Genomic DNA, 23,235 nt, shown 5'->3' on the forward strand with positions numbered 1-23,235 from the left:
GTTATTCATAGGGATAAGCACCAGACATGCAAACCACTGCACTATACTCTGACCTGGCAGCAAATTATACCTTTTCTTGGGGAGAAAAAATGTGCCCACATGGATAGCTGCAGCCTAATAGACAGTGCACCCCTCTTCTAAATAGCTTCTAAGCTACCTAGCATCTGAATGCCCCTTCCATTACTATAAACATGCTCTTTATATGATTTCTATGTGGTTAGGGGCCTATTACAATGCTGGATCAAAAGGTACCTCCCCACTTACTGTATACAGGAGTGGGGGGCATAACTGAAGGGATGGGCCATTTATACCCATGCTGACCACCATGCAAAGTTGAGATGAATTTCAAGAGTAAACCACACTGGAGGGGTCTGCATGTTCAGCTGGGTTAGGGGCCTGACAAGAAGGTATGGCAGCCCAGCCTCTAGCATCATGTGGATAAGGCTGGTGGGTGAGATGGCATTCACGGGGATGCAGCAGTTAGGATGCAGAGGACTTGGATGATGTAACATGGAATCCGCAGCAGTTTTGGAGCAAATGTAACTTAGCTGGCACTGGGAGGTATGGAACAAGTATAAATGGCCTGATATAAGATAGTCTGGATTGCATGAACTTGAGCAAACTGGGCAAAGTTTCTCATAAAATTGGGATAATAATATCTGCTACACAAGGAGTAAATAAGATAATCTCATCTCTGGCATAGAATAAGCATTCAATAAATTAATTTTATAGGAGTAGAAAGCTAAACTTTATTATTTGAACTGTTTTCTTTTTCTATGTTCTATATATTCAAAACTAAGAAAGAAAAAAAAAAAAAGGAATAGTTTAAAATTATAACCTAGACAACCTTCCTGATAAGTGATTCAGAAATATGTTTTACAAGCCTTAAAAATATTCATATTCTTTAACCTAACAACTCTGGATCCTAGTCTAAATAAAAATCTCAATGCTCAAATTACTTAATCATTGTTTAGAATGACCCCAAACTGAAAACAACCTTAGTATTCAGCAGTAGGGGAATAGTTAAGTAAATTATGGTTCATGTGTTACTTTTCATTCACTCTTTCAACAAATATATAATGTGTACCTCTTAGGTACCAGGTTAGGTACAGAGCAAACAGTGGTAAATCAATCACATACACAGCTCTTGCTCTCATGAACAATGCAAACTTGTGGGTGAAAGATGGATATTAAATAAAACAAATATAAAGTTACATACCAAGGTATATGCAATCAAGGAACAGAATATTACTAGACAAAGAATCAAAAGCCCAAGAAATATCCCAGTACAGACTGAGGGTAGGTCTCTATGAGGAAGGATGAGTATGGAAAACAGTGTTCCAGGCACAGAGAAGAGCATGTGTGATGATGATCCAGAGGCAGGAGAATGCTTAGTTTGTGTGGGGAAATAAAGTGTCAATGAGGGTGTTAGGCAGAAAGTGTGGTTGGTGGGAATGGCAAGAGGAAGTGGGAGGAGATTAGTTTAACAAGGTTAGATCATGTATTTCCATGTAGGTCCTTTAATAGGAAGTTTGAGTTTTACTTTAACTGCATGAGGAAACCATTTAAAGTTTTTAAATTGCAGTTCATTCTACATGTTAAAGAACCACTCTGGCTGCTGCATGGAAAATGGGCTGGGAGGAAGGCAAGTATAGAACGTGGATAGATGATAGCACAAGGAAATAGTTGCATTTGCAATATAGCACACAGTTACTAGATTTAGAGATGGAATGAACAGAAGGTAAGTTGGGGAGAGAAAGAAACAGGAATGAAGGATGCTTGCAGGTTTCTAGCTTGGATAATAATAATAATAAAGATTAAATAAAGGAAATGCGAGCCTAAAAAGAATCAATTTTGTCAGACAGACACAAGACTTTTATGAAGGAGCAAATATATTTCCTGGGAACCAGCAGTATAGTGGTAGGAGAAACTAAGGTGAAAGACCACAAGATAACAAGAATCATCAAAGTCTCATAGTCCATCTACCTTCACTTACTCAAGAGATTTTTTTTTCACAGTTGAAACCCTAAAGGTCCTGCATGTTATTTTCCTAAGAAAAGCAATTTATTTAGACTCAGTGCTGTCAACACATTAAAGGAGAAAAAAAGTTTCCTGGGCTGGAAGATTGGAACTTCCCAATTCACCCACAGTTTGCATTCTCTTCACTAAGATAGGCTAGATTTCCACAGGTTTCCACCTTGATGCAGGGTAGGATGAGACAAGATTTTAAAAGCCCTCACAACTAATCATAAGGCATTACTTTTCCTGTACATCTCTTGTCTAAAATGATGTAGAACAGATGCAGAGACAACAAGATTCTTGAAAATAATCCTAAAGGTCAGTAATGACAATGACCACATCTCAAGAGTCCTGTCAGCATCCCTAACTCCCCCAGTTTTGATGAAGAAAAGTCAGGTCTCCAGGTCAGCTGAGGCTCCAAAAAGGAAAGTTAGGGAGAAACAGGAGCCACTGTTTGACAAGAGAAAATAAAAGGTTTCCTTTAGAGAACAAGTGCTAGATGCAAAATGTTACACTAAAGAGCTGAGGTTAAGGATGAAAACAAGGGGAATCCTACTTCTTTCAGTTTCTACTCTGACAATCCAAGCCTGGAGAGCTGGAAAGATGCAGCTAAACCAGAGACTCTAAGATGTTAAATGCTCCACAAACAGGAGGTGGCATCAAAGACCATTTCATCCCTTGCTTCAGCTTTTACTGGATGCAAGGCTTTTTTTTTTTTTTTTTTTAGTGTCAGTTAAAAACATTTTTTTCTTCAATTTTTACATTTATCTTTTCAAAAAGTATATCCACCACCCAATTTAACTTATAAAGGTGTTCTCTTTAGGTTCTTCCTCATCATGTCTTCTTCCTTCTCTCACAAGTAAATTTGGAATTTTGTATTTATTATCCCTTTGCTTTATTTGTATCCCAAACATTCTGTATCTGTAAAAAATATATTTTCTGTTGTTCAATCTATTTTTTCTTTTTTTTAATAAAAATGGAATGATTATCAGTGGTGACTTGTTTTTTTTGCCCAACATTACATTCCTAAGATTCACTCAGGTTGTTCCATGTAGTCGAAGTTCATTCATTTTAACTACTTGGTAGTCTTTCATATTTAGTCCATACCAACATTTATTTTTCGGTTCTCCTACTGATGAATATTTGGGTTGTTTACAGTTAACAATCTGCTTTGAGCACTAACTGTGTTTCCTCATGCACATGCGCATGAGTTTTAGATATGAGTATGAGTAACCTTACCAGAAGAGGCCAAATAGTTTTTCAAAGTAGGTATACCAATTCACACTCCCACCAGCAATGTGAAGTGTTCCAGCTGTTATGTATCCTCACCAACACTTGCTATTATCAGACTTTAAATGTATCAATATAGGTTTAATTTACATTTCTCTGATTATTAATTATTAACCATCTTTTCACAGTTTACTGGTCTTTCCCCTTCTGTGAAGAACCTAGTTGAGGGTTTCCCCATTTTTCTACCAGACTGTTTCTTACAAATTTGTAGGGAGTTCTTCATGTGTTCTGGATACTCAATATTATCAGTTGTGTTACAAGTTTTTTTTTTTTTTAACAAGTTTGTGGCCTGTCCTTTCATTTTATCTTATTTATTTATAAAGAGAAATTCTGCATTTTAATGTAGTCAAGTTGATCAACCTTTCCCTTTATAAACATTTTAAATCTTAAGAATGCTTTCCTATGTGAGATCAAGGTATAATTTCCTACATTACTGTCTCTACATTTTGTCCTTTAAATTTCAGTGTTTACATCAACTGGGATAGATTTTTGGTATGAGACAAGAATTCAATTTCATTTATCCCTATGGGGTTCACCCAGTTGTCCGAGCACTGTTTACTGTAAAGACCCTCCTCTCCCCCTGTGAAAACTACAAGAGCATTTGTCACCAATATGTTTTCCTTTACACATGAATCTGCTTCTGGGTTCTCTATTTTATTCTGCTGGTCAATCCATTTATTCCAGTGCCAATACAAAACTGTCTTACTTACTAAACTTTATAATAATTCTTTATATCTGGTAAGGCAGGTCTCCTCACCTTGTTCTTCTTCTTCAGGAATGTCTTGGCTATTCTTGAATCTTTTCTCCTCCATATATATTTTAGAATCAGCTTGTCAAGTTCCACAAAAAACCTGTTGGGATTTTTATTGGAATTGCATTGAATCTATATATCAGTTTGAGGAGAATTGACAACTTTACAATATTGAGCCTTCTAATCCATCGATCTTATCTTTCACTAATTAAGGCTTTTTCCTTTAATATTTTCAAACATTTTTATAATTTTCTGCAAATATTTTATAAATATTTTATTAAATTTATTCCTAGGTACTTCACATTTTGGATGTTACTATAAATGATATCTTTTAAAAAGTATTAGACTTCCTGATTGTGGTTTTATGTATAGAAATGCATTAATTGTTATGCTATTTTTGTATATATCAACCTTGTTAAAATAACATTAATTCTAATAATTTATCTGGTGAATCTCTGAATTTCTCTGGAACAATAATTTCCTCTGTGGGAAAAAAACAAACAAAACTGATTTGTCTCTTTCTTTCCAATCCTTCATACCTTTCATTTCTTTTCTTGCCTTACTGTGCTGTCTAATATCTCTAGTATAGTACTAAATCTCATTCACTTTAAGTTTGAATCCCCTTCCAAATACCCTGACTCCTCACCAGTGTCTGAACACTCTGTTGTGATGGGGATCCTACTACTTTCCAAGGCAGTTCTCCTTATCTTGGAACAGTTTGGTTTAGAAGGACTTAACACCTCGATATACAATTTGTTTCATTTTCCCCTTGTACTGACTACTGTTAAAACCCAAGTGGTCAGTTGGTGCGTTCTCTGTCCCTTAGAAATCCTGAACCCTCAATTCCCTGCTGAAACCTCAATTCCAAAGCTCCTGACTGCTACTGATAACTTCTGTAGCCTTTGGCTTTGATTCATTTATTTAGAGACAATTCATCCATGTAGAGGCTATTCTGCTTCTGATTCACTTAGATGCCACACAGTTCTGTTACCATATTACACATAAATGTGTCTTTACTTGGAAATTCAAGAATTAAGCTGTCTCTACTAAAGATGCAGGGTCCTGACTGGGTTGGGGGTGGGGTGATTCACATTTCACAAATCACAGATTTTGACCACCTCACTGACCCTCCAGTTCTTTTCCTCACTTATCCCTTTCACCTCAGGAGCTAACTAAATTCTATCTATTTAATAAACCTTAAACATGCTTTAAAGAAAGCTGAGCACCGAAGATTTGATGCTTTTGAACTGTGGTGTTGGAGAAGACTCTTGAGAGTCCCCTGGACTGCAAGGAAATCCAACCAGTCCATCCTAAAGGAGATCAGTCATGGGTGTTCATTGCAAGGACTGATGCTGAAGCTGAAGCTCCAATACTTTGGCCACCTGATGCAAACAGCTGACTCAGTGGAAAAGACCCTGATGCTGGGAAAGATTGAGGGCAGGAGGAGAAGGGGACGACAGAGGATGAGATGGTTGGATGGCGTCACTGACTCAATGGACATGAGTTTGGGTAAACTCTGGGAGTTGGTGATGGTCAGGAAGGCCTGGCAAGCTGTGGTTCATGGGGTTGCAAAGAGTCAGACACGACTGAGCGACTGGACTGAACTGAAACATGCTTTAGGGACCTCAATAAGTGGCTTTTCAAACTCTTGCTTTAAAAAAAAAATTTTTGAATACTTCCTCCTGAGACAAATGCTGGTCAGTAAAAAAGTTCCAGCTTATAACTTTAGGACAAAGTTCCATTACCTATAACTTTCAACTGTGGTGGGGCTTCATAGAAATCAAAGGCCACACTCTCTGGTCTGTCAGATATCTGAAAACAGCTGTCATTTCCTATGCTTATTGTTTCTTCAGCTGTTCACCTCCATGGTCCAGTTTTTCTCTAAAACAAATTCCCACTTAATGTTATTCCTTTTCACAGAGACCACAAGACTCTTGGCACAGCTCATGCTGGGTACACCAACTCTTTATTCTATATGCTACACATCCATTAAAGCATAATGGATATTATGCTAAAGCTAATAAGCTTGAATAGCTTTATTTACTATATTAAAAAATTTTTTTAAAGTCTGCTTTTAAAAATATTATCTAAAACTATGCTTGCTGTAAAAGAAAGCCAAATAGTTCAGTAGAAAGTGGAAGTTCCCTATCATCTTTCTTATCTTCTACCCATTCTTGTAGGCAACCACTGATTACAGTTAACAGTGATCCTTCAGACTTAAAAAAATAAAATAAAATAAATAAAAGTGTTAATACACTCACATGCAGACATACATATGCTTTTTAAAGGAGATTATACCATGCGAAGTCCCCACAATAGTGATTTTTTTCCCCATATTTGTCTATGTTGACATTTAGTTTAATGACAGTACAGAATTTCATAATAGATGAGAGACATCATTTAGCCACTCGGCTATCTAATAAATACTTTTCATTTTACTTTCTTTGCTATTGTAAGTAATGCTATAATGAACATCCTTATAAAAATACATGTGTGGTTTTTCTGTTAAGAGTCTCATAAACTAGGTCAGATAGTATAAGCATTTGAAATTTGGTTGATACTGCCAAATCATCCTCCCAAAGCTCTATCAACTTAAACTCCTCCTACCTGTGTGTAAGACTGTCTTTATCCCCATACCTCTGTCCATACTTGATATCAATCTTTGAAAATTTTCAAATCTAACAGGCCCCCCAAAATGGTTCATTTTAATCTGGATTTCCTGATTACTAGATATAGCTGAGTTTATTTTCCTATGTTTATAGACCATTTGCTTTTCTTCCCTGAACTGCCGATTTTTCTCCTAAAACGTTTACTTTTTTCTCATAGGTTTGGAGAAATCTCTTTATGTTATGGAAAATTCTCTGTCTACCTGTGGCAAACAGTTTCTTCCAGCTGGCCACTTTTTTAAGGTGTCATTTTTAAGAGACACTTAACATTTTAATACATTTATTATCTTTCAATCTATTCCATTCGAGCTTCTGAATTTTGTGTTTTGTTTACAAAACACACTATGATTACAAGAATATTATTCTATGATAGTGAACACAAATTGGTGTGTTTGTCCTATGGTTATTTCTCCTCTTTCCTGTCAGGGCTGACCAATGCAAGCACAGTCACACCGTACCTACACTGTGCCACCTAGATTCTCTCTTCTAGGATTTTGAAACTCAGGAAGCAGCAGAGGCTTCCCTAGAGGGCCCAGAACCACCAAGACAGGATCTGCTCTGTCCAAGGGCTGGTTGTCTATCTCATCTTTTGATTCTGCCAGCTTCCCCAGTATCTTCCCAATTGATGGTTTTAATTTTTTGCTTAATTGACATGACTTCTCTTGTTTTTAAACTCACTTAGCAGTTAGTAACAGAGGGTGGGGTTGTAAGTGAGAGACTGATGGGGGAAATGTGGGTGATGTGAACCTAATCACCAAGTTCAGATGAAGGGAAAGGAACTGTTAGTCAGTTTTCATTATGACAAGAGCAAGCCACTAATACCTCGTGGCTCTACAACAGTTGTTTCAGTTACTGCCTTGCGATCACCTGGGATGTGTTCCAGCTGATGGTGAAGAAATTTAGGGAGAGGGGAGTCCCAATTCAAAGGAGGCGAGAGACACTGAAACCAAGTAATAGAATTATTCCTAACAATTTTAGACAACAAAACAAGAGAAAGACCAGCTCCAACATCAAATATTCATCTCCAAAGATAGCATAAAACTCAGGGCCCTTCTATGACTGTGCTATGTATTTGCTGAACCAAAAGTTAAGGTTTCAGAATTTTACTGATTGCCAATGGAATTCACATCTTTCCTTGGTTGGTCATGTGAAAGACAAGGCTTTCAATTATCTAGTGAGATAATTATCTCTTCAATTATCAAGTGAGATAATTGAAATGATGCAAAAATGAAACAGAACAGTTGGAGAAAACCAACTTCTAAAAATCTCTATTATGCTCTTCACTGCATCCTGCTTTCATGATGAAAACTGCCCCACAACCCAGCTCTCATTGTTCATGGATAATCAGGATGCAAGCATAACACAATCTGGAGGAAATATACATAAAGAAGGTAGAAAAGCAAAGAGCTAACACCCAGAATAAACTGCAGGAATTCACTGAGTTGGATCATCAAAAACCATCGGATTAACTGTTGATACAGATTTTGAGGATATTAGATCAAGGAAGGATCTAATTCTAATTTTTGAACAGGGCCAGATTTCTAGTTATGGCATGGTTAACTGAACTTCTGCAGTTAGTGTACCTGCTTAGGAAATTGGCCACAATTCTAGTGGTGGAGTGGCCAGTGGGAACCTGGACTGAAAGCTGGGTTCAATGAAAAGCTAGAAAGCCCTTAGCACAAACTAGAGATCAGTGTTATAGGGGATCCAACAGGTTCAACCTTCTTTCTTACTGATGTCTTCACCACGTCCTTAATGGGATCTATAATGCATGCCTTAATAGAGGGTGCACATTGGTGAGGAAAGCACCTGAATCTTTTAGAAGGAGGAACTGACACCAAAATGGGCTTCTTGATCTTAGTGAGATGAAAAAAGCTTCAGAGGCCACACCATGACCTCCAAAACAAATGCAAGCTGCTGGAGTAATAATCTCCCTTTATCAAAAGGCTAGGTCCGAGGCAAGTCACAGAGATCCTAACTGCTGCAGGAGACTTAAAAGTTGTGGGTAACAATGAGATAACCCATTTACATGTGTGAGTTTAGTGATGGCATGAAGCAAGTGCTCCGTAACTGCTAGTATTAACTATTCTGATGCTTCCTATTACTCCCCATGTAAGTTACCAAATAGATGAGATGACAGCTTTTAGGGACGTCAGTATAATAGCAAACACAAATCATGTGGAGCTGCAGACTGCAGTTGCTTTTCCATGTGTGCTCGCCTTCCTAAAGGTTAATACAACCCCTGGTACCTGGAATTTCACTATTAATAAGGCAGGTGTACTTATTTTTTCCTCTACGATGCAAAGACTACATGACGCAGTTCTCCTCCTCATGGCAGGAGCAGCTTTCAGTGATCAATCATCCTGACCTCTCTGCTGTGAGCTGGTTCATTGAGGTTTTGTCTTAGTTTCACAGGACATCACCCTGACAACTATCCTGATAAGAAGCTAACAGAACTTGAAGAACAGGATATTATGTATCTTAGACGTACATGATAGACATAAAAATAAAAATATAGTGTCTTGCCACCTAGGCCAAGTTTTCTGAAAGTCAAAGGCCCACAGCACGTCACCGTCCTTGCCCCTGTGCCTCCAACCTCCGCCCACTTCAAGGAGGAGGAGTGATGCTTGCTGGGCCATTGCAGATTTTGGAGACAACACATCTCATGCTGGTGTCCTGCTCTGACTCATTTGTTGAGTGATCTGAAAAGAGAAGGCTTTCTAGCTGATCCAGGCCAGAGAAATGAATTCTGGTAGATTTTGGGGGCCCTAAGCGTCTCTGGGTAAAGCTGAGCAGGAGAACTGTAATGAAAAAACCTCAGAATTTAGGGACAAGATCCTGATCCTGTCAGCAACATCATGCTCCTAGTTTAGCATTGGGCTCTGGTAATGATGTAAGCCTGGCCATGGGACACTAGATATCCATGACTTTAACTGCTCATTATAAACTTAGTGTTGCTCAGTCGTTCAGTTGTGTCTCTTTGGCAACCCCGTGGACTATAGCCCACCAAGCTCCTCTGTCCATGGGATTTTCCGGGCAAGAATACTGGAGTGGGGGGACTTCCCTGGTAGTCAGTGGCTAAGATTCCACACTCCCAATGCAGGGAGCCTGGGTTTGATCCTGGTCAGGGGACAAGATCCCACATGCCACAACTAAGAGTTCCCACGCCACAGCTAAAAAGATCCTGCATGCTACAATGAAGATCAAATATTCTGCATGCTGCAACCAAGACCTGACACAGCCAAATAAAGCAAAATAAAAAAAGAACACTGGAGTGGGTTGCCATTTCCTTCTCCAGGGGATCTTCCTGATTCAGACACTGAACCCACGTCTCCTGCATTGGCAGGCTGATTCTTTACCACTGAGCCACCTGGGAAGCCCAAACTTAGTATTATATAAGTCTATAAGCTCTAAATTGGGAAATGTCCAGAATTCAGCTGAAATTGATGTGTACAGAACACATGCCACACAGCCACTCCTTCAATAGATTCCACTGACTTCCTGATGATACTAACAGTTGACTAAAGGAGAAAAAAGTCCAGCCTAGTGTACAAATGGCTCTGTGAGTCACGCTAGCCCATTCTGGAGGTAGACTGCTATGGGATAATCTACTTAGGTATCACTCTGAATAACAGAGAAATTCACCTGGTGAACAGAACTTCAAGCAAGGTATCACACTATCCACTTCACTGGATATCAAGATCTAAGCTGACCCCTGGGTAGCAGATAACTGGGACAAGAAAGACAGGAAATACATATTACGCTCCCTGTGTATGCTCACCAGATGGCACTCACTGCAAGAAGCCAAGAGATGCTGATCGGCTCTTTCCCTCACCACCCCAACTGCACATATGTGGCCACGGTGGCACAGCAACTGGCTGTCATAATACCTATCTGAACTTGCCTACTGTGCCTCTGAGGAACGCCACCTCTACCCAGATATTTGTTACGGGATCTCAGGGAATTATCTCCAAACAAAGAACTCATTTCACAGAAAAAATATGGCTACAAGGTTACATACTCATTACTCAGAAGTAGCTTACACTACAATTACAAAACAACAGAATGCCTACTGGAGACCTAGCTATAGTGTTGAGGCTAGGGTGCTATCTTGTGGGATAAGGTGAAATGTTCTTAATCAACAATGAGTATTAAATGGTGGTGTTCTTCTAACAGCCAGAAAAAGGGGTCCAAGTTATTACTTAACTCTTCCATGGTAAATGGTCTTCTGCTTCACCTCTTGCTTCCCTCCCATCTATTCTCCAAATTGTAGCTAGTGATTTTCTCAGACTGTAACTCTGGCCACATCACTCTCCACTCCAAGCCCTTCAGTGGTGGAGCAAATATGAGTGGTGACCCACCCACCCAATAATCATTCCTCTTTTCCTCCTTGCTACAAGAGCTCCCATCCTATGGGTTATCCACCCATCTACATGACACAGGAATAATATGGATTGGTCTCCACCAGCTGCAGTAAGTCTATTTCTCCCTTGCCTGTGACTAGTTTGTGAAAGAATATGTGACCAGGTAAGTCCCCAGAAGCTTTTGGGAAAGTTTTCCTCACTAATAAAAGGAAACACACAGGAAGAAACACTCACCCTTTTCCCCCTGGAACTGTTTATCTCCATTTGTGCCTACAACTAGGGCAACCATTACTTTTGGCTGGGGCAGGGGGGGGGCTGTGTTGCATGGTTTATGGGATCTTAGTTCCCCAACCAAGGACTGAACCCAGGCCCTCAGCACAGAACATGCAGTGTCCTAATCATTGGATCACCAGGGAATTCCCGGGGAAGCCATTTTGGCATCATGAGGGGACCCAGCCAAAGAAACAGGGCTGACACATGGCTGAGTGGAAAGGTATAAACGAGACTGAGAGTTCAGCAATGCCCAGGCTGATGAATTAGCCAATTCTGGAAAGTTCAGCAATGCCCAGGTTGATGAAGTAGCCAATTCTGGAACTGTTTTTGTGTCCTCAAATCCACTCCCCTCTCCCTAATCATTACCACTTTAAATCCGTCTGATCAGCACCTCTGGTCTAACTGTTGCAGCCCCTAACTGTATTTCCTGTTTCTATCCTGGTCTCCCCATTTTCTTTTCTCTCCTGGCTATTCCCTAACCACCAGTCTGAGTCATTTTTTTCAAAATATAAACCTGGCTGGTCTGTGGCTTTCCACCTCCCTCATGACAGTCTACAGGATCTACAGTCTGGCTCAGTCTTCTACATTTTCATCTCCCTCAAGTCTCTGCCTTTCAGCCATTCACAGCTTTTATTATTCTTTGAATGTGTCTTCCCTCACCCACCGTCACTACTGACAGATTGATTCTGATATTCCCAGTACCTGGAATGTTCCCCATCTGCCTTTCCCCAATGCCCTTGCCTATGAGTGGGTCTCAATTAAAACATTGTTTTTTTTTTAAAGTAAATTCTGAATTAGTGGACTGGGATCAGCAACTGGTAGATTCACAAACATGGTCTGCTTTCTTGAGGGAGTTATAAAACATACAAATGTAAATACTACCCAAGATGAGGCCTGTGCCCTGCAATCTGCCATGGTCCTCATTTTCCACAATGACTTCCTCCTATTGTCTACTCAAGATACCCTGGGAGTCCTTGGCTCTAGACTCTAAAGGCTATACCTCTTAATATAGGTTCCCATGCCTCGGCACCAGTTCTTCATGTCCTCCAGTTCTTCATGTTCTATACTCTGTTTGAACTTACACACCAAGTTCTCTGAATGCAGGGACTATCTGCTTCTGCTCCCCTTGAAAAACCCTGGCACCTCACATATGTTAGATTCTGGATAAGTAAACAGAAGTAACAGACGCAATGATGAATGAATGGATAGATGGGTAGATGAGGGAGGCAAGGCAATTTTTTTTTTTTTTTTTCCATTTCCTGTCCATGATCACATAGGAAAGAAGTCAGATGAACCTGGTAAAAATTTCACACCTCTGAACCCATTAGAAACCTGTTTTCTACCCCATCACTCAAAAGGCTTGACCTTAGGTCTGCCTTTCTCCCTGCTGACACACCAGCCTCAGCAAAGAACTCACGTTGAATTCCTCTCTGAAGAGCTTATTGTCATCAGCCATTCTCCGGTTAATCTCCTCTTCCAGCTTGTCCACAGGCAGGGGCGGATACTTCCTGTTGGTGCTTGGGGACCTGGCCAGAAGTGGTACGCTCTGGGGTTCTGCAGTGCATAAGGGGGAAGGTTGGTCAGGTGCCTTTGGGACACAGCCTTTCTCTGGAGACCAAATTATGGGCTTGAGCTCATGGGCCAGGCATTAAACACTAGTGCTGCTCTCAATTCTTTTTTTCTTTTAGGATGGGGAAACTCCTATTTTCTTGATTTTTCTTCTCCATGAAAGTCCCCCATGTCATTCAGGGGTGTCTTACCCACATCCTCAGTGCGGCCATTGGATAAGCGGAAAGAATTGGAATGGCTCCCAGCTTGCTTGTATTTCTTAAACCTAATGAGAAAATGTTCACAGTGAAACACTAAGCATGGAGTCAGAGAGACCAATCACCGGTTTGTAGCTCCACTTATCAATTCAGCCTTTACACACTGAGGCAGCTCCAGCGGAGATGGAGCACCTCGGTGTGCTCCTGCTGAGCACACTACAATTCAACCCAGGAGACCCCACAGGATGTTCTCGTTGGAATGGCTCCTCTGCACAGTTCCAGTTCCAGGATTTGCTGCAAATCACAGGTGGAGACACTGGGTAGGATATGTGGGTATAATAAAGTGGAGGGAGATAAAAGAGTATCAAACAAAAATCCTGGTACTTTCTGGGTGTAATAAGAGAGAAACTCAGAGCTTCAGACTTGTTGGCACAGGTCTGGCCACAAGTCTCCTCCAGAAAGATAGGAGACACAAGACAAACTATAGGGGTGTACGTGGTTCCCCTCTCTTTATCCATACAGAAGAACAGAGGGAGCCCAGAGCAGCTTAAGCCAAAAATAAGGACAGAGTTAAACTCAGTCAGGGCAGTGACTCCAGTAGGAAAAGAACAAATGTACCTCCCACTTCCCTCCCTTGGGTTTCCCTTCCTGGCTTTTGCTCCCTGTTTGAGGAGTATCATCTAGAAGACCCTGGAAGAAAGTCAGGAAGAGGAACCTTGTTGCTTACATGGTTCCGTTCAGCATGCTGAGTCAGGGGCCCTAGAGGGGTTTGGGGTCAAAGCCCCAACAAGAAATAAAGTAGACCTTTACTGAACACATAATTTCCACTGGGGCGCTTTCAGGGGTTGTTTCAATAGGGTTAGATCTGAAGACCTTAAAATGCCGATCAGTAACAACAGACTGTGGCATCTTCCCTCAAGCTCTAAACCACGGTCCTGGGCTTTAGGATGAACTGGAGTTGAAGGACTGGACTTGGGACAGATGGAAGCAAAAGGAAGGGGCTGGGTTTTAAGACTATATAAAATTTTAAAAACATTTTTAAGCAGAATTTTAATCTTAGGAACGCTACCATGAGTCATTCCCTCTATCCCATTCATTGTCCTTATCCTACTGTCTTTTGGACTTGTGGGCTTATCCAGAACCGAGGGTACTGAAACAGAGTCCACAAGAATGCAGAAGCATCAGCATGCTCACCTTAACATGTACAAAACTATGATAATAAACACGATCACTAGCAGAGAGGACAGGGCCACCATCACTGCAATAATTGGCGTCTCATCTGAAATCAAGAGAACAAAACATGTTGTTAACCACTGTAGGTAATGGAAGGCTTGAGTCTGCTGCTCAGGGAAACACTCAGATGAGGAAGAACAGCTCTTCCAAATGCTTATGTACTGACAGATGGCTGGGCACGGGGAGGAAAAGAGGGAGAAAAGAAAAGAGTGCCAGCCCAGGGTTACTGGGTGAAGAGGAGGGTAGAGCAGGGTAAAGGCCTAGGGTGACATGCCCACCCGACCTGACTTATCATATGTTATTATTCTCCATTTTCCTACATTAGAATGAAAGTTCTTTGAAGGCAGAGACTGCTTCTTTCATTGCTACAGAGCCTAAGACAAAACCAGCGCTCCGCATGTAAGAAATACTCAAATATTTTAAAGCATGAACACATCCAATCCTGATAGCAAGCTGGGGTGTAGGCCCAACAGTGTACTTTCTCCCAGGCTCAGTGGGCTCCATGAAGATGGGAGGGAAAGGAAAAAGGACAATTTTCCTACCATAAATGCAAATAGTTTCCTCGAACAGAGAATATTGTTCCTGATTAAAGCAAGGAGACATTATTGGATCTTTAAGCACTGTGTGTCTAAAACTGCTGGTTATTCTTTTCTACCTCTTTCCACAGTCATCCTTTTCTACCTCTTTCCACCAGGACCCCAACTACAGCAACATCTGGCCTGGAGGAGATACAGAAACTCTGCCCCCCATTCCACAGGGCCTGGCTTCCTTTCCACCCATAATGAGCCTCACCCTCCTCCTGCACTTTCATGCCCCTGCCACGAACTACATGACCAGTATGAATTTGTAACTATCTTCACCATTTTCCACCTTTTCTAGCAGCATCACTTTCTGCCCTCTGCAGCAGATCCCTCCATGTAAAAGTCAATCCTGTCACATGTGGTCTGTATTACATCTGTTACTGTCACCTCAAATATCTGTCTTCTTGATCTCATTGATCTTCTTCCTACCACCAACAGCCAGTCCCATGTCTCTCTTCACAGTTAGCTTCTCACAACAGTTATCTTATAAAACAGTTGTCTTCTCTAACCTCTTACCTCTGGGTACTCCACACTGTTTTGCTCTGACACCTACCCTGAGTGCACCCTTTAAATTCCTCATGAAGGACACCAACAAATAGCATGTTGCCGAATACAACGGAAACATTCCCACCCTCATCTGATTCAACCTCTTACTAGCATTCATCCAAAAAATACTTATGGACCCACACTGTATGCCAGACACTGTTCCATTCACTGGGAATAGAGAAGTGATTAAACAGACAACTGACAAGAGAGCTGACATTCTGGGGGAAGAAGGAGAAAACTGATCATAAACAATTTCAGAGATAAGATAAATGATAAAAAGAAGGGTAAGGGAATACAGAGTGATGGGCTTTGGGAAAGGGCAGTGGCTGGCTAAATTAGAGTAGTCTTGGAAGGTCTGAAGTAGTTATACTGAGCAGAGGTGTAAATAATGTGAAGAAGTGTATCATAAAAAGGTCTGTGCAAAGAGCTTTCTAGGCCCAGGGACTAGTGAGCGTAAGAGTCCTTAATAGTTTGGTGGGTTCAAGAAAGAGCACAAAGACCAGTTTTGGTACAAGATGTGGCTAGAGAGGTGGGCAGGAATGAGAAGACTTTGCACTCCATGGTAATGAGTGTGGATTTAATTCTGAATGTGATGAGAAACACTATGTGACTGGAGGGGTTTGAACAGGGGAGATATATAAACAGACTTACATTCTTAAAAAGATCAGGTAGTCAAACTAACTTGTAAGTAGCAGTCTTAATGTAGGAGGTAACCCAGGACAATGTGGTGTCATGAAAGCCAAGAAGAGTTTTTCAAGATGGTGGGAGTAATCAACTCAGTCAAATACTACAGACAGATTAAGTAGGATGAAAACAGAGAAGTGAAACTTAATTTGACAAGAGGGCAGTTATTGGTAACCTTTTCAAAAGACTGGTTTCAGTTAAGTTATTGAGAAAGCCCAAATGGAATGAAATAAAGATGGAAAGAAAAGACAGTGAGACACCGATTCCTTATCTGAGGTGAGGACGTTCTTCATCATCAAGAGATGCAGAGAAAAGCAGCAGCTGGAGGCAGAGGCAGGATGGAAAGTTTGTCTGTTTTTAAAGAGATGGGAAATATCATAGCATGCTTCTTTGTTGATGGCAGTTTTCAAACATACCCTGGTATGTGAATCTCATATTAAAATGAGCACTCAAACTGGCTGACTATTCCCTCCTTTTTGAAGAACTTTCTTCTCTTCAGTTTCCACGAGAAACTTCTTCTTTCTGTCCCTTGGCTGCTTCATATCTTCCCTTATCAGTTGTTCCTTTTCTCACACAGAACTTTAAATGTCTGATTTACTCAGGGCTTTGTCCTTGGCACTCTTCTCAACACTCATCCAGTTGATCAGATCAGGCTGGAAGCTCAAGTTATATGCTAGCAATTTCCACATCTGCACTGCTTGGTCAGACTTTTCTTCAAACTTTTCTGAAACGATCTTACCTCTACTTTAAATTTCACAGGCAATGCCACCTTCCTGCATTTAAAAAAATTTCCTTCACCAGTAACTCAGTAGTTGGCACTGCCATCCATCCACCCTATTGTTCACCTAAGAAATGTAAGAATTCCCTTAATTTCTTCCTTAGGCTTATCGTCTATATGCAACTCAGCTGCAAGTAATATTTTATTTGTTTTTAAAAATAGTCTCTCATCGTATTTTTTGGTCTGCGTTCTGTCTTAGTTGTGGGGTGTGGGCTTAGTTGCTCTGTGGCATGCGGGATCTTCATTCCCTGACCAGGGATTGAACCTCCGTCCCTTGCATTGCAAGACAGATTTTAAACCACTGGATCACCAGGGAAGTCCCTCCAAGTAATGTCTTGGTACTAAAACCAACACCTCAAATTTGTCTGCCTTTTTTCCCTTCTGTTGCTATCACTCCAGTCTAAATCTTTGTCCTTTCTCATCTGAATCACAATAAGCCGCTGTCCCTTGCCAGTCCATTTTCCACAAAGCAGGGACAGTGATCTTGAAGAAAGCAAATCAGATCATAGTCTCCACTTATGTAAAACCTTCCAAGGTTTCCCAGGCCTTTAGACTTAAATCTAATATCCTTACCTTGGCCAGTAACAACCTCCCCCATTTAGCCCCTGCTTTTTCTGTCTTCTCCACTCTTTCGTTGCTCACTAAACTTCAGTCATTGGCAGCCTTCCATGCTGGGTTCACTCTTTCCTTGGGCCTTTGAACCCTATTCCTTCTGCTGTATTTAGCGTTCCTCCATTCTTGACCTGGCTAACTCCTAGTCATTTGAAAAGACCCTGGTGCTGGGAAAGATTGAAGGCAGGAGAAGGGGACAACAAAGGATGAGATGATGGCATCACCGACTCAATGGACAGGAGTTTGAGTAAATTTTGGGAGTTGGTGATGGACAGGGAGGCCTGGAGTACTGCAGTCCATGAGGTCGCAAAGAGTCGGACATGACTTAGTGACTGAACTGAACTGAACTCCCTAGTCATTCAGTTCTCATTTCAAGTATTACTTTTTCCAGAGAGGTCTTTTCTGACTTAATATTAAATTAGGTAAGTCTTAGTTTCCCTATCTCTAAAATTAGTTATTCTAAAGATTAAATGAGATTATCCACGTAAAGTTCTTGGCACAGTTACTTGCACACAATTACATACACAGTCAATGTTAGCTATTTTTTTTTTATTTGCACAGAACACTATTATTTCCTTTGAAAATACCCCTCACATTCAGTATTTATTTGAGTAAAGTTGATTATGAGTATCCCTCCTTTATACCCTAAATTCCATAAAGGCAAGGATTATATACTTGCTTTGCTTCTCACCATATGCTTAACACCTAGCACAGAATTTCACACATAGTGGGTGCTGAACAAACACTAGATGGACTACACTGAGTGAATGAATAAAAGAATTAATGACTTATCACCATATTATGTCTCAGTTCAATGCCAATCACAGACGGCTGTATATCAGGTATTAAAAGAAGGTAATTAGAAGATATCTGGCTCAAGATAAGTGGGCTGAATCCACAATTTTATTTTTTTCTCTTGCCAAAAGGACACTGAAATGATAGAAGAAATAGAGTGGCATCAGTAGACTAGAAACTTTGAGGGATCTGTGGAAAACAAAGCAGATGGAATTAGACTGCTAAAGAGATGAGAGCTAAAGAAACTCCAGTTGAGAGGTAGTACTAGTTCTACCAACCTGGGCCGAGAAACACCTCAAACTCAGAGTCAACCAGGACTAGGGATAAAAGTAGGCTCTGAGGTAGCAGGGTATTTAACCAAAGGCTCACCAACCACAGCTTGTCGGTATCTAATCCTGGTTCAGTTGGAAAAACAGTGCTCTATACAGAAAGGAAGTGTGCTGATGGCTCCTTTATTAACTATATATAAAAAAAATAGAAGCTCCATATATATTTTATACCTTATTATGGAAAACTTGCAAACTCCCACAGGGGAAAAGAGAACACTACAATAAATCCCTATGCACTTATCTTTTCACTTCAACAGTATCATCACATGCCAGTTTTTTTCATCTTTACTAGGCCTGGGTTTCTCAGCTGCACACTAATTAACACTGTGGGATAACTAATTCTCTGTTGTAGGGGGTTGTCGTGTGCACCATAGGATGTTTAACAACATCTCTGGTCTCTAGCTACTAGATGCCAGTAGAAAACCCTTAATTGTGATGACCAAAATCAGCTTCTGTGGTTAAGTCGCTAAGTCATGTCCTACTCTTTGTGATCCCATGGACTGTAGTCTACCGGGCTCCTCTGTCCATGGGATTTTCCAGGCAAGAATACTGGAGTGGGTTGCCATTTCCTTCTCCAGGGAACCTTCCTGACCCGGGGTTGAACATGGGCCTCCTGCACTGCAGGTGGACTCTTTAACAACTGAACCACCAGGGGAAGCCCAAAAATCACCATCAGACGTTGCCAAGTGTTTTCTAGGGGAAAAGTCACCCTGAACTGAGAACCACTGGTCTATACCCGTTGCATACATTAAGGCAAATCTGAGACATATCATTTCAACTGTAGTTACTTCAGTATACATCACTAAAAGATAAGAATTCTTAACATATTCACAATGCCATTACCCTACTGTGAGCACATTCCAATCCCCTCAGTGCTCCAGAGCAAAGTTCAACCAGAGTCCTACAGGAGACTGTCACAAACATCAAGGACAGAAGAGGTAATATAAAAAATAGGGTAAATCTTCAAAATATACTGCAATTTGTGCAAGAGGACCCTGTATCAATTAAAATAGCCACTATAAAATGAGGAGCAATCTCACACTTATCAGCATGGCTATTATAAAAGGTCCTAGAAAAGTGTTGGCTAGCATTGGTAGAAAAGTAAAAATGGTGTAGCTGCTGTGGGAAACAGTATGGCAATTCTAAAAGAAATAGAATTACCTTATGATTCAGCAATTCCACTTTCAGGTATATGCTCAAAAGAATATCCATGTTCGTAACAGCATTAGTCACAATAGCTAAAGTGTAGAAGCAACTAAATGTCCTCTGACAGATGAATGGATAAGCAAAATGTGGCATACGTATACAATGAAATGTTTTTAGCCTTAAAAAGTAAGGAAACATATGTTACATTATAGGGATGAATCTTGAAGACACTAAGCTAAGTGAATAAGTCAGTCACAAAAGGACAGATGCGGTATGAGCTCACTTATATGAGGTACCCAGAGCAGTGAAATTCACAGAAAGAAAGTTTCAGGTGTATGGGATGATGATCTGACTTACATCATGAAACAATTATCACAGTAAATTTAGGGAACATCCATGATTTATATGGACACAAATTAAATATATAGAAAAAAATTTTTTCTTGCAATGAGAACACTTAGAATTTACTCTCTTAACTTTTGTATTTAACATACAGTAGTGCTACTTATAAGCAATAGATAGAACCAGATCAGGTGCAACGGACTGGTTTCAAATTGGGAAAGGAGTACGTCAAGGCTGTATATTGTCACCATGATTATTTAACTTATATGCAGAGTATATCATGTGAAATGCTGGGAAGGATGAGTCATAAGCTGGAGTCAAGACTACCAGGAGAAATATCAACAACCTCAAACACGAAGATAACACCACCCTAATGGTATAAAGTGAAGAGGAACTAAAGAACCTCTTGATGAAACTTAAAGAGGAGAGTGAAAAAGCTGGCTTAAAACTCAACATTAAAAAAACTAAGATCATGACATCCAGTCCCATTACTTCATGGCAAATAGATGGGGAAAAAAATGGAAACAGTGGCAGATTTTATTTTCTTGGGCTCCAAAATCATTGCAGACAGTGACTGCAGCCATGAAGTTAAAAGATACTTGCTCCTTGGAAGAAAGGCTACCGCAAACCTAGACAGCATATTCAAAAGCAGAGACATCACTTTGCCAAAAAAGGTCTGTATAGTCAAAGCTATGGCTTTTCTAGTAGTCATGCATAGATGTGAGAGTTGGACCATAAAGAAGGTTAAGTGCCAAAGAATTGATGCTTTCTAACTGTGGTGCTAGAGAAGATTCTTGAGAATCCCTTGGACAGCAAGGAGATGGAACCAGTCAATTCTAAAAGAAATCAACCATGAATATTCATTGGAAGGACTGCTGCTAAAGCTCTAATACTTTGGCCACCTGATGTGAAGAGCTGACTCATCGGCAAAGACCCTGATGCTGGGAAAGACTGAAGGCAAAAGGAGAAGGGAGCAATAGAGGATGAGATGGTTGAATGGAATCACTGACTCAATAGACACAAGTCTGAGCAAATTCCAGGAGATAGTGAAGGACAGGCAAGCCTGGCAGGCTGCAGCCCATGGATTCACAAAGAGTTGGACAAAACTTAGTGACTGAACGACAATAACAAGTGCTCATTACGTACATCCCTAGAACTAACTGCCTTTACCCAATTCCTCCTCCCCCTACTCCCCACCTCTGGTAACCAAAATCTGATCTCTTTTTCTATGAGTTTGCTGGAAAAACATTTTCTCTCCCAAGCTTTCAGGCCAGAACAGTCCTCTATCATTAAAGTCAGATTTTACCTCTTGACATCTGAATTATACCCATGTTTTTTAAAATACAGTTAAAGACAATACAGATAGTAAAGATGTCCCAGCCCTGTGTGAGGGAAGGAGACTCAGATCTATTAATAAAAGAGGAGAGAATTTACAGCTCCCTGTATCAAATCTCAGACTTGGAGACAGGCTCATAATCCAGTCACCATACTAGGAAAAGCTCCTCCCAAACCGGAAAGACTCATCATCTCATTGTGCTTATTAGCCTTGTCCTGGTCTGGGCTCTCTGGAGATATGTCCTTATATGATGCAGCCAAGGCAGGAACGGTGGCCCATTCCCTGCCACTCCCACCCCAATACCCCACTCCCCAACCATCCATTCTAGCAGAAGTTCAGCATTTAAAGGGCAGCATTTTAAAAGTACTAAAACAGACCACAGTTGTCTATTTGCTTACACTCCCTTTCCAAGAAAACAAAGGGCATAGAATTCAAAGGGCTCATAAATGGCAACCCACTCCAGTATTCTTGCCTGCAGAATCCCTTGGACGGAGGAGCCTGGCGGGTTACAGTCCATGGGGTCACAAAAGAGTTGGACATGACTGAAGCGACTGAGCATACGTAGACAAGTGAATCATCCAAGGTCTTGAGACACCCCCTGGTCAACTGCAACATAACCAGTGAAGTAAAGGCCATACTCCTCTAGCCTCAACTCCTAAGGCCCAATTTTTTGTCTTGTCTTCATACTTTTTGGCAGAAATATTTAATTCTCAAAGGCACCATCGTTTTAAGAGCTTCTTCATAGGTTGTAAAGTGCTCTAAAAACACTGAAAGTCATCAAGTTGCCTCAAGTGCCCAAACCTCTGGGGTGAACCCAATCACTGTTGTCTTGGGCCAAATAACCATTTGGAAGCCTTAATTTCTATTACTCATCCATCTTCCCTAAGGCCTCTGGAGTTAGCTTTCTTAAACAATAATCTGACCATCTTCCTTCCTTCTGTCACATCACCAGGAGACACCCTGAGCTCAATGCACCACTAAGGCTACCTCCTACCACTTCTTACCTCTTGCAAGTTAACCACGCACAGTTCCTCAAACACATGACTGGCTTTTCCATGTCTCCTCGCTTTTACCCTATCTCATGCACCCTCGTTTTCCTCAGTTACTGTATTAATTTAAACTGCTCAAAACTCACCATCATGCCTCCTTCCCACTCCCCATGTATAGTGAGCCTTTTAAGCTCTCCTCATAGCACTTTGTATGGTATATCCAATAGTATGTAGCTGAGTAGGCTCTGATTCTTGGAGTTCACATGCTTCTTCCATGAGACAGGGAACACTGTCCGCCCACAGAATCTTCAGCATCTCATAGGTGCTGAGTGAATACATTATTAAAGGTGCTTACAGAAAACCACTTGGCTTCCCTGGCAGCTCATCAGTAAAGAATTTGCCTGCAATGCCGGAGACCCGGGTTCCATCCCTGGGTCAGGAAAACTCCCTGGAGAAGGAAATTGCAACCCACTCCAGTATTCTTGCCTGGGAAATCCCATGGACAGAGGGCCCTGGTGGGCAAGAGTCAGACACGACAGAGTGACTAAACCACCAAAACAGAAAGCCATTATAAATGAAGTTCACTTAATAATGTCACATACTATGATAATCTCAAGATATCTCTTTAACAAGAATGTCAGCCCCTTTCTAGATTCCAACTCTAGAAAAGAATCGAAAGAGAAAGTCAAGGGGAGCAGGTGATCTGATCTGAGAGCTGAGAAACTTTAAGGAGCC

At 40.8% G+C, this 23,235-nt stretch overlaps 1 protein-coding gene across 5 annotated transcripts in view; it reads right to left on the bottom strand.

The window, feature by feature from the left end:
* PTPRA (protein tyrosine phosphatase receptor type A) overlaps positions 1 to 23,235 on the bottom strand; it is a 164,719-nt gene that overhangs the window by 31,133 nt on the left and 110,351 nt on the right. For 4 of the 5 annotated variants that reach the window (XM_061126740.1, XM_061126739.1, XM_061126738.1 and 1 more), the window contains 3 exons: positions 14,324 to 14,408; positions 13,124 to 13,197; positions 12,781 to 12,917 (listed from right to left, as the gene is read on the bottom strand). In XM_061126740.1, the coding sequence (XP_060982723.1) occupies positions 12,781 to 12,917; positions 13,124 to 13,197; positions 14,324 to 14,408 (296 nt within the window). Of the gene's footprint in view, positions 1 to 4,066; positions 4,161 to 12,780; positions 12,918 to 13,123; positions 13,198 to 14,323; positions 14,409 to 23,235 lie in introns of those variants that run through there. The other variant, XM_061126742.1, reaches the window with a different exon arrangement.

The sequence above is a fragment of the Dama dama genome, chromosome 23, assembly GCF_033118175.1.
Source record: "Dama dama isolate Ldn47 chromosome 23, ASM3311817v1, whole genome shotgun sequence".
Taxonomy (NCBI): Eukaryota; Metazoa; Chordata; class Mammalia; order Artiodactyla; family Cervidae; genus Dama; species Dama dama.